This window comes from Episyrphus balteatus, chromosome 3, assembly GCF_945859705.1.
Source record: "Episyrphus balteatus chromosome 3, idEpiBalt1.1, whole genome shotgun sequence".
Classification (NCBI taxonomy): Eukaryota; Metazoa; Arthropoda; class Insecta; order Diptera; family Syrphidae; genus Episyrphus; species Episyrphus balteatus.
Window position 1 is genome coordinate 126699791 of NC_079136.1, and position 13036 is coordinate 126712826.

Consider the following 13036-nt stretch of genomic DNA (forward strand, 5'->3'; position numbering starts at 1 on the left):
GGTCTTTAAAGCTATGCACACGGAGTAAAGTGTGATGAGATATCTTATAATCATACAGACTAGGAGTTTTTTTCTTTGAAAAGGTCATCGTCTGACACTTAGTCGGGTTGAGATTTAAACCGTTCCTTGTACACCAAATAGCAAATCTATCAAGATCATCTTGCAAGGATATGCGGTCATTCACAGAGCTAATGCTTTTGTAAATTTTCATATCATCTGCGAAAATAAGAATTTCACTCTTACGTAAACATAACGGTACGTCATTAATAGCTAAAATAAAAAGAAGAGGTCCCAGGTGACTACCTTGCGGGACGCCCGATTTGGCAATGAACGATTTTGAGAAGGTCCCTCTGAATTTCACCTGATATGATCTATTTTTAAGGTAAGAAGAAATCCAAGTGATAAAACTTATAGGAAAACCAAACATTTTTAATTTAAATTGTATGATGTCATGAGAAAGTTGATCAAAAGCCTTAGAATAGTCTGTATAAATGCAGTCGAGTTCCTGTCCACTTTCTAAAGCGAAGGAGCAATTTTGCAAAAATGAAAGTATCAATTACTATTTAAACATTAAAGAACAAAAAAAAATCATTAGTTAATACAAAAAAAATATTTAATTTCTTTGTTTATCCAACAAATAGTTTATTTTGTTTACATCAAAAACTAGAAAAAATAATTTTATATTTCTCAGAAATGTTAATTGCCATACAAAAACTTACCAATTAAGGTATTATTATAAAGAAAGACGTAGATAGTTACCCAAGATATTTTTCTCATCAAAGGTTCTACCACATCTTTTAAATCATATAAATTTACCAATAAAATCTTACTATATAAAATATTATGTTTGTCTAAGATCGCAATAGTGAATTAGTTCGCAATAAGGGAATTAGCCATTAACTATATTTACTTAAACGCATATGTATGTTCATTAAAGGAACTTTACAATTAAATTAATTCAATAATTTAATTACTAATAATATTACACTCCAAAGCACAAGACTTGTACAAAAAGTCACTGATACAAATTACCTACTATGCAATATGAAACTTGACCGTGTGTCAAAAGTTGTTATTAAATCAATTAAAAAATACAACAACTTCATAATACTTGAAATTATGCATCTCAATTTTATACCTATGTATAGAAAAACAACAAAAACAAATGATTTTCTTACAGTTAAACATAGTGTGGTAAGCAATTATTGTCAATTTAAATGCACTGCCAATAATAACTATGGATTTTAATTTGTTTAATCTTTGAACACATTCTTTTTTTAGAAAAATAAAAAAAAAAAAAAAAAAACCTGTGGGAATTTTTCTATAGCTCAAATAAACTAACCTTGAAAGAAACTGGCATAACTAAACCTTTTAAAAGTCCTTCCTTAAGTATTAATCAAAAAGTTGTTGATACAAATTCGTTAGTAAAAAACTTTTTGTAAAAAGTTTCTTAGTTAAGTTCTTAACTATTTCGCATAGATGGAAAGATCCGTTTACTAAAAATTTTTAAATAATTTACCTCATCACATTCCAGAACCATTTTGCGTCAAAATTAATTACTTAATTAAAAGAAGAAGCTATACAATAAATATTGAGGAATTTTTTGTATTTCTTCACATGCAACTGCACGTGAATTTTTACACATCTATGATTAGAATTTTTACTAATCAATAATATTATCTGTTAAATAAAAATAAACTTGTTTCACAAGTTTTATAACAACCACGCATATATATAAAAACAAATCAGAAATGTAATTGACATGACTACACCTTTCTGATAGCCCATTAGCTTATTTACTGACCTTTAAGTAAATTAATCTTATCTAAAAAATCAGAGGAGAACCTACATCTGAAGAATAATTATTAATTTTATTAATTTAATTACAAAGTTTTTTTTATTATGTAGAGATTAAGTTCCTGAAAATAAAATTAACCAACTTTCCAACAATAAAAAAATCTTTAATGACACAGCAAATTTTTTAGAATTTATTTTATCAAAAGAGGCTTGGCTTGTTCTGTTGGTTTTTTGTTGTTCTTTTTTTTTTTTTTGAAAAAAATAAAAAATAAAAATTCTGGCTTTTTGTATAAATTTTGTATATTTTTTTTTTATTAAAAGTGATATGCAAAAAAAAAACAAAACCAGAATTATTTGGGTTTTTGTTTGGACAAAAGCTAAATTAATTGCCAATGTGTTGTTTTAGGTATATTAGGAGCAGGTGATAGGTTTTTTTTGGAAGAACGTATTATTTATAAAATGTAATTTATGTTTTACTTTTGACTTTACATTTTTTACATAGAAAAAACCTGCTACTTACGTAAATGTAATTCCCATTTAAATTAATTCATAATAAATACGCAAAATTAAAAAGAAAAAGGGAACCATAGTTCTTATTGGGCCGAGCAAAAACAGCATTAATTTCAAATGTTTGGAGTAGATTCTACGTCTTTTAATTTAAATTCAATTATTTGTTGTTTAATTTCAAATTTAAGTAATTTTATGGTATTTGAAAACCTAAATAATTTCCATCTGTTAAAAAAGGTCACATGTTATTCATGTAACTTCAGGAGTACCACAAGGGAGTCACTTGGGACCCCTTCTATTCCTGTTGCTCATAAATGACATCCCTGATTTCATAGAAAATGCCTTTTGCCTAATGTTTGCTGATGACATTAAAATTTTCCGTTGCATTAAAACACAAAATGATTGCCTTCTTCTTCAAAAAGATCTACTCCACTTATCTAAGTGGTGTGATAATAACCAGCTTTTCTTAAACGTCTCCAAATGTCAAACATTAAGTTTTTCTCGTAGCCCGTCACCGATAGAATTTGAATATAAAATTGAAAGCTTAAAACTCTCAAAAATCCAAGAAAAGAAAGACCTGGGAATTATCTTTGACTCCAAACTTTGCTTTACTCCGCATATTGATTTTATAGTTTCTAAAGCTAATTCTATGCTTGGCTTTGTGTGCCGTAACTCAAAAGAATTTACAGATCCTTTTACTTTGATGTCACTTTTTTATGCGTATGTAAGATCCTCCTTAGAGTATTGCAGTGTAATTTGGAACCCTTTCTATAATGTTCATTCTACGAGAATTGAAAACATTCAAAAGAAGTTTTCGCGAATTGTAGTTTACCGTCTTAACTGGAATATTCAAATGCCTTCGTATAAAACTAGATGCCAACTTCTAGGCTTGCAGTCTCTCGAAACTCGCCGTAAATATTTCTCAATTGTCTTTATACGTGATATTGTTACATCTCGTATTAATTGCCCCCAATTTTTGTCTCTTGTTAAAGTGTATGCTCCGTCTAGAGGGTTACGAATTCGTTATCTGTTCCATGAATCTTTTCACCGAGTAAATTACGGATTAAATGAACCTCTAACAAGATGTATTAGAGAATCTAATAAGATTTGTAGTCAAATTGATTTTTTTTCTCAAGTAAGTCGAGACACTTTTAAAAAACATTTAATGTTCATTTTAACGATATTACAACCTGGTGGTTAAGTTTAAAAAACATTATATATTATATTTTTCTATTAGTTTTTCAATGAATATATTCAAAATATATATAATTCAGTAGTCTTTATGATTATATATTAAGTGTGTAATCTAATTGATGAAATGAAATAAATAAATAAATAAATAAATTTGACGCCTTATATAATGTCTGCCTTTTATTTTTAAAATTAAATAAAAAATTTCTGACTAAATTTTGATATGTCCTCAAAAAAAAAAAAAAAAAAAAAATAGTTGGTAAAGTAATACATACGTTTAAATGAAAATGCAAATCTAAAGATCAAATAGGTAAAAGAGTTTTTATTGTAAAACAATCATTTTTGAGAGGCTTAATCCAAACTTTAAGTTCAGATTCATGCAAATTTGTCTTTAAAGTGCTTACGAATGCATACTTTTTCTAGATATGTATCTGAAACAGAATTTAATGTTTGTTTCAAATGAAATTCACAAAAATTTAGGACGGGGCTTGGTATTGTTTCCACCTTAAATGAAAAGTTTCAAATGACCAGTTATGAAAATCTTTTAAAAAATCAAAAAATGATCACAAAATACAAGTTCTTTCGAATTATGATAGGTAATATAATAATTAATGATAAAAATATTACATTGACAAATAAAATATTTTTAAGGAAAAAAAAAATACGTATACGCCACCGTGCCCCATAATTCATTGGAATTTTAAAATTGAACTTTATTATTTTATGCTACTGATATAATCTTTGGTTATTGCTGTATATCCAATAAACGGCTTTGACTGTTCGACTGATGTCTACTATAGAAGCCGGTGAACGTTTTTGAAAAGTCTACCTGTGCCTACTTTATGTTACTTCCACATTGAGAAATGTGGTCGAAAACCGATTCAAAATGTTTACTGCCCACTTTTCTCGATTTGAGAATCACATATTGCAGGCATTGGAAAGCCCAATTTGGTATTAAATTAACCAACTTTCTAACAATATAAATCTTTAATGACGCAGCAGTTTTTTTTAGAGTTATGGTATATCAAAAAAACTTGAAAAAAAAATGTTTTAAAATAAATAAATAAAACATCGTTTAAGTTTATATTTTCTTACATTATTATTTAAAAAATCAAATGATAATATTTTCTCAATATTTTTCCATAGAAAGCTTTAATATTACAGATTCTTTTATCAGTCGTGCATTTTATTTTTTTAACACTTTTTTCACTAAACAGCTAATACTTTACTAAGTAAAAGTTAAATATTGTTTTTCTTCATCTAAATATTGCTCTAAGATAAAAAGATAAGATTGTTGACTGTAATAAATTGCTGTTCACCTATTTTATCAATTGTATACACAATGCAAACAATTTGTTTGTATAAGCAAATGACTAATTTAAGTAAATAAATTGTTTTCACAGAGTCTCCCAGACAGTTAAGCGCCACTTTATCGTTAAAGAAAAAAAAAATTAAAAAAAACATTACACAAAAGATAACGATGACAAAATAATTAATAAATTGTATCTGATTGTTTGGCTCATTTATCATGATGGCGTAAATATCTTACCTGCACGCTTCAAGTTGTATTTACTTATGAACTAATTTACATGTGCTGGTGACTACCTCAAGTTCATGATATTAGATTTTCAGAAGATAACATTTATAATTGATATCATAGTATTTATTGTTTATCTGAGATTTTTCAGCACGTGTCATGGTATTTAAGAAGAGACGAAGTTTTAATTTTGATTAATTTCAAGGATTTTTTTGTCTAAGAATCCAAACACGAAGGCAAATTTCTACGTAATATTAAAGCTGATTTTTTGAAATTCCTTGTTGATTTGCAATGACCCATTTTGATAAACAAAATACAACGACAATTTTGTCTATTTCCAAATTTCGTTCTGTTTATTTATGTTATTTTTTATATTTGCTTCCGTATGAACTTTCTGACCTGAAACCACGCTAGCTGGTCTATTTTTTTTGTTTATTAGTCTAAGGGATGCACGAGGTAATGTTTTACATTTAAAGCACGTTAACAAAGAATATTTGGTGTACAGTGGTCACGTTTTTAATTTTTGGTGGCAAAAATCATAACTATTTTTTGAGCATTTCAAAAAATTTGGTCCACAGTGTACCGTGGCGCGCTGGCTGCCGTACTGTCTAAAAAAGTCATTCCTATTATTCTTCAAAGTTAATGGTTTTATTTCAAGTTAAGTTGTAATCCATGTTGAATTTAAAAGACGATAAGCCTGAAATTATTATTTTTCTTCATATTTGCAATTTATCTCTTGTTATACTTTTAGGTCTGAATTTCATTTAAATTATATAAAGATATTTTTGGAATCAATTAAAAATTGATTTAACAACAAAATTAGAGTTTTCAACAACCGAAAAATATTTTAGCAACATAAATTAAAATATACGCGGGCGGAGACCTATCACGTTTTGTAGAGCTTGTCGCACTGATTACGAAAAGGTATTTGAAAAGTCCCTAACACCCCCAAAATCTGGAGTTAGGGGCAAAAAACGTTTTTTTTTACCTTCACCCATTTGAAAAAAATCAATCTTCGTCAAATTTAAACTCATTTTATACTATTTTTGTCCAGACTGTGAATTTAAATAAAAAAAATTACTCACACACGAAACTGCCTCAATTAATTCCTTATCAAACAGTGAAAACTACATATATGTTTCTATGTCTGCTAGTTTTCGAGAAAATTGAAAAATTATTTTATCAGATTTTTCTTTTTTCAAAATATTTTTTGTTTTTATTTGTTTTTATTTTTCAATTTTCTCAAAAACTAGAAGACATAGAATCATATAATTTTCACTGTGCGATAAGGAATCAATTGAGAGAGTTTTCTGGGTGAGTAATTTTTTTTATTAAAATTCACAGTCTGGACAAAAATAGGATAAAATGAGTTTAAAAAAATTTTGTTTCGCCTATTTTTAACTTCGAAATCGATTATTTCAAAAACTATTGGTTATAATATATTGATTTAAAAATTAGAATTAAATGTACAATTTTGTCTTTCGGAAATGGTATCATTTATAACTGTAAGTGTTGCCGTTGTTTTTTAATAATTTTTTTTTTTATTTTGATTATTTTTTTTTTTAGAAAACTGCCCCTCCCACCTAAACGGGGGGAGATAGACGCCCCTCCCAAAGAAAAAAATGTTTTTATTGAACTCCTCTACAAAAACCCGTTATCAAATCCTGGCGCCCAAGTTATCCTACTACGTGCCAAAACAACATTTTTGTTCTATACCTAAAAGTTCGAATTTCTGTATCTGGGTTGAAATCGTAATTTTTTTTTTCTAAGCCAATTTTAAACTGATTTTCATAAAAAATACCTCGTTTGATTTGGAAATAAATATTATTTTAGAATATATTTTTAAAACAGCATGTTGTTGTGAAAATATATACTTTAATTTGATGTCGAAGTTGGGTAAATGACAAAAAAAAGTGAATTTTTGAACTTTGACAGTTCATAAATTCTAGTTGGTTTAACCGAGTTACATGTTTCATACATTGTTGAAAAATTATATTTATCTCCTATCAAAAACTGTAAAAAAAAATCAAAAATGGGTAAAAAATTGACGAAGCTAGATTTTTTTCAATGGGTGAAGGTGAAAAAAACAGTTTTTTGCCCCTAAATCCAGATTTTGGGGGTGTTAGGAACTTTTTAAATACCGTTTCGTAATCAGTGCGACTAACTCTACAAAACGTGATAGGTCTCCGCCCGCGTATATTTTGAGTGTTACACCGTGTTATTGGACATTATTTTATAACACTCTATAACAACTTGAGACAAGACCTTATCTTTTTTACTTATTTTCTATACTCACCCAGATTCAATTTTTTTTATTTGTTTTTAATTTTTTTTTTATTATTGGAGCATGTTAAAGTTGAGATTCAAAGGCTCTCTCATTTAGTTCAGTTTATTTTGTTATCAGCAAGTTTATTTTTTATATATATTTAATAAAACTATATTTGCATGAAAATGAGAAAATCTAAATTCTGATGATGATGGTTTTTCATAACGCTGCCGAATGCGCTGCTGTCGGCAATGTTATAAATATTTCTCTTCAATTTAACACAATTTCAGTTTGAATTTAAATATTCTATAGGAAATTTAAGTTTTAAAAAATTTAAAATTTTGTATGTATAAAAAAATTGTAAAAAAAAATTTTATATGAAATTAATTGACAATATTCAAAATAATAGAAAAAGTGATATGTTCATGTTATTATCCTGTGTATCCTGGATTTGTGTTTTTTTGTGACGCGAGCATTATATAAACTGGAATAAAATTGGAATACCATAATATTTTGGAGTTAAAACAACAACAAAAAAAGCCTTTTGCTGAGACATTTTAAGTATTTGAGGATAAGTACAAACTTATTATGTTTATTCGTCTTCAAAGTAAGTAAATCTTTTTTTTTTCTAAAAATTGAAATAATGTACGAATTAAATGTGATGTCAAACAAGGCGATTTTAAAATAAATTATGAATTCAAAGGGACAAAATTCAAAATTATCCTACGAAAGTCCTGGTAAATAACCCAGGGTTGAAATACTTTAAATTAATAATCATTTTTATCAAAAAAAAAAAAAAAACAACTTCCATGGATCAAAACTGAGTTTTATGGTTTTTCTCATAGTTTCTAGAGCAATAACTTGGCGAATTGAAATTCAGGCACCAGCTTTCCAATACAAAAAGAATTAACAAAATTGGTTGACTTAGTCCAAAGTTATGAGGTAACAAAAATAAAAAAAAAAAAATCAGACGAATTGAATACCTCCTCCTGTTTGGAAGTCGGTAAAAACAAGGCCACTTATTTACAACATAGATAGATAAAACCAAGTTTGCAGCTTCCATAGAACTATGATAACTACGAGGTGGGCAAAAAAAGCTCGGCACTCTGTGGATCAAAAAGATCTTGAAATAAAGGGTTTCGAAAGTTGATTTTTTTCCCATCAATTAGAGAAAAAAGAAAAGATGAAAAAAAAAATTGAATGAACCAAAGTCTTACAGCAATCAGACTAGACACTAGAGTGTAAAATCAAAGTAGAAATCTACTGCATAAAACCTGAGAGTTTTATAAAAATCGTGTGAGGAGATATTGAGATAAATAAAAATAAATTCTATTGTATTTTTTTAATCTGGCTCTTATTTTGTTTAATAATTTTATTGGAACAATGTCATTCAATCAAGGTTGTGTTAAAAATAAATCAAACAGCTTCTGTGACGAAGATAACATAATTTTTTTGGGGTGCCCCAAAAATCCATTGTTTATTAAAAAAAAAAACATGTGTTTATGATTGCTTAATAGATTTTTGTAGTAAACTTCTTATCAGGCAACCTATTAAATGGTTATGTAGTCCAAGGCTTAGGAACTTTAAAGGCACGTGCGGAAACAAAAAAGATTTATATTTTGTATTTTTTGGCAAGGTTGTTTTTTTGACAATTTCTAATCTTCAATTTTTCATGATCGTTTAAAATGTATACGACCTTGAACTCTTATCTCAAATTTTTTTAAATTTTGAAGTTTTTTATTTCTTAGAATCTAAAATCGTGCAATATTTTTACCTCTGGAGATAAATTTTTGCGACTTAGAAAATCGTCCTATTCCGGGTTAAGATACAGCATCGTTCCAAATGAAGTTCAGGTCAGGGGTGATTTTTTTATAATTGCATTATTTTTATAATTGAACAATTAACAGAATAAAAAAAAAACGTAATTTTTAATTTTGGGAGTAATATTTTTTAATAATTAAACTTTGTTCAATATAGTGTGTACTTTTATTTAATTTTTAAATAAAGTTATTGAAATGACAGGGTTCTAAAAATATGAATGCACATTTTAAATTTCAAAAAAATTACAAATTAAAAATTTTTTGTCAAAAAAAAAATTTTTTAACATTTTATTATTTTTCTAAGAAGCCAAAATTCTATGCGAATAAATTTTTTTTGCGTAAAAGAAAAAAATATTGCAAATAAAATTGAGCTAAAAATCTATATTTAAAGAGTAGTGATAGCAGTGAGCATTTTATAAATAAAATAGCTTATAAAAGCAGTGAAATCATTAAGTGCATAGAACATTTTTACTTGATCGCTTTTTGTTTATCATTGTATAAGAACAAAAAAAAGAACACAGCAAATTGGATTGGATTGGATACTTTTTGTAAGGCTGAAAACTGAGCAGGAGCAGTGAGCAGCTATATTGCAAGAGTAAGAGAGCAGAGTGATTAAAAACAGCTATCGCAATGGCAGCCTAAGGTCTATGCACAACCGGATCGCACGTTCTTTTTATTGTATTTCAAAGCACCTTTATATATTCGTAACCGTTTGAAATTAAAGCTTTTCGTTAAAGGAAACAAAAACAAATCAGGGAACAATATATATTTTTTTTCCAAAACTTTAATTATTTAAGGGAGGAAAAAAAACGGTATTGACATAAACTTTCATTTGTTTTCGGTAATTAATGCTTTTCTGAACTAAAAGCAATCATTAAATAAACAACCCTTTCCTACATTTAGGTTATTACTGTCATAAGACTTACATGTGATAAAATATAAAACATAATTATTTCCAGTTTTAAATTTTTCTTATTCTTATAAAAAAAAAAGAGAAGGTACATAAAATTATCCTAATATTTATATCATCATTTTTAAAGCACCAGGCTAGTTAACCACATGTTAACCATCCAGTTTAATTAAATATTTGTTCCTAAACTATTCCAAAGTATAAACTTGTTTCCCCATTTTTTTTTTTTTTTTTCAAAAAACTACTACCGGTATTTTGTTTCACTTATTTATAATCATTAATTCAAATAAAAAGAAAAAAAAAAACAATTTTTATTGAATTCTGCACATAATGTTGCGACAAAATGTTGCAGCAACAATAAATCTGATCCAATTGATATATAATATTACAAACTTTACAGTTTTATTACGATTCGCTTGAGTTGATACACATAAAATGGGTCTAATCGACTTCTTTGAACTCGCATTGGAATTGGTTATATCGCAATTATTGTTGTATTATTTTTCTGCAGATATTAGCACAAAGAAAAAAGCTATTCGATTTGGAACTTGTTTTTTTTTTTTTTTTTTTTTAATTTTATTAAGGCAAATTTAGCATTTGATACTATGCGGGATGGTATGGATTTAAAAATGTTTAAATAAAAACAAATAAAAAGGCGTATTCTTATTATAATATAAGAAAAAAAAATAAAATATAAATTCCAAATAAACAAAAAATGTTAATCCTATAAGAACCAGTTTTTTATTCGTTTTGGCATCATGCCGTACCATCAGCCATCAGCCGTACCTAACCTACGACTCTAGCTGTTAAATGAAGACCTCACAGGTACAGAATATGTTATAGAGAATGTTTAGTCTTTTCAAAACAGGGTCCGAATAGTAAGATAATTTTTAGTGTCGTCAGCAGTTTTTTTGTTGTTGTTGTTGTGCAAAAAAAATGTATATAAATAAATAGTCTAACCGGTATATTTAATTTATCATTCAAGTTATTTAAACAGATAAGTATCTTTTATTGAATAAATAAAATGTCACCTCATATCAAAGAGAAGTATATGAAACATTAGATCGCACCAGTATTTAAATGCAAAACTATGCGAATTTGTCTGCGGGTCGGTGGACAAATTAAATTGAAGTGTTTCAAAACAAAGAAGAGTTTTTAGAAAGAAGCTAGGAATAAAGGGGTCAAGTTACACTGTTAAACTGTAGATGAAGAAGCATACAAATTAAGCTTTTGATAAGTCATCTAAAAGATTAAATATTGTTGAAACTTATTGGTTTTACGTCCTTTTTGCCAATATATTAATCTCACATGTAGATTTTGGATGAACTATGTTGAAAACAGATTTTTAAGAATTTTGAACTACGTTTTTCAGTACTGACGCACCATTATTTTTTTGTTGTTCTTTTGAAGAAAACGAACAGAATTAGAAATGACCGCAAATAATAATTGTGAAATTATTTAAATATGTGTTGATATTCATATAATTTGTGTCAACATGTTATTGGTATAGCATTCTTTGTTCAAAATTATACAAAATATTAAATATTTAAGCTCCAGGATTTGGTTTATTTAAAAAAAAAATGTAATAAAATAAATAATATTTTGACAAAGAAATTATTTCAATAAAATTCCAAAACAACAATAAAATAATTCAAACATCAAACACGACTAACATTTATATTGAATCATCAATGCAATGATGCTTTGTGACCCATACATCAAAAGCAGGGTTTCATCTGTTACGATCTGGATATTGAGGGCACCATAACGTTCTCACGTATTTGCCGGGATGACTTCAGAAAGCGGAGGCTCCCAATTTGTAAATGTATTATTCCATTTCTGAGACCATCCAAATGCTGTTGAGACTGATTCAATGGAAACCAACCAAAGACAAGCACTTCTTCAATATTCCCCTCTCTGACTGGAGATAACCTTCATACCACCTAACAACATTTCTTGTAAAATTGGACAAACTGGTCTTCTACCTATGGCTTACTAGAAAGTATAAACGATCAAATACCTTGTATTTATAGGGATAGGAGTTAAAACAAAATTAAAAGGTGCCCAATGGCTAAAAGACCTTATGTTGGGCGCCATTTCATCCTTAGAGCTTTGAATACAATTTTCTTTAGGCTTATAACTGCTTTAGCTTCATCATTCCACCACCATGTTGGTTTTGTGTTAGTTGTGTTCTTTTTAAGCGCCTTACAGTGTTTTGGAGTTTTCTTCGTTCCATTCAATCTATTCATAGGTTATACCATTCAATCTTCCCAAAAGACTTTGTATGTTTTATGTCTGTCTCCATATTTCTGTCGGCAGACCAACATTGCAGTCCTTTTCAGAACTTCCTGCTTCAAATTCGAAGTTTTTTTACTGTCATACAAAGCAAAAGCATCTTCATCTCAGAGAAACAAAAGCTGCACCAAGAAAAAATGGCACCTTAATAAGATGATGTCAACCTTAAATCCCACCCCCTAAGAACAATTCGATGTCCGCTTAAAATAAGTGGAATCCGCTTTGATCCGCTAATCCGCTTTCAATCATTTTATTACTTTTCATCTTAAATGAACCGAGTAGAAATAAAATTGCTTTAATAGTGTTTATTTCTATTAAAATGTTTCGACATAAAAATAAGATGATTTTCCGTTTAAATTAAGCGGATTTCTTTGAATTTGCACATTCAAGAAATTTATAAGATTCTTATCCGCTTAATTTAAGACAGAAGTCATCTTGGGAGAAAACCAGGGGCGGATCCAGGATTTTTTTCTGGGGGGGGGGCACAAGGGACGGATTGGCAAAAAAAAACAGCAATAACAGTTAGAAATAAAGTGAAGTACCATACGACTGACTAACAAGCAGAAAATTTTAACGACCCACAGTGGTCTAAAACCTGGCCAAAAATATTTAGGCACATTTCCCACATCAAATAGGTACCAAATGACCAAAAAGTTATTCGGAAGGAAAAATTTTCATTTTCTTGTTACAGTAAAAGCCACTTAAGTGCTAAC

General features: G+C 28.2%; 1 protein-coding gene across 1 annotated transcript in view; it reads left to right on the forward strand.

Moving 5' to 3' along the window:
* The first annotated feature begins 7558 nt into the window (after positions 1–7558).
* LOC129916857 (scavenger receptor class B member 1) overlaps positions 7559–13036 on the forward strand; it is a 55171-nt gene continuing 49693 nt past the window's right edge. Inside the window, exon 1 of the mRNA XM_055997048.1 lies at positions 7559–7905. Coding sequence (XP_055853023.1) covers positions 7887–7905 — 19 coding nt within the window. The 5' untranslated portion in view covers positions 7559–7886. The remainder of the gene's footprint in view (positions 7906–13036) is intronic.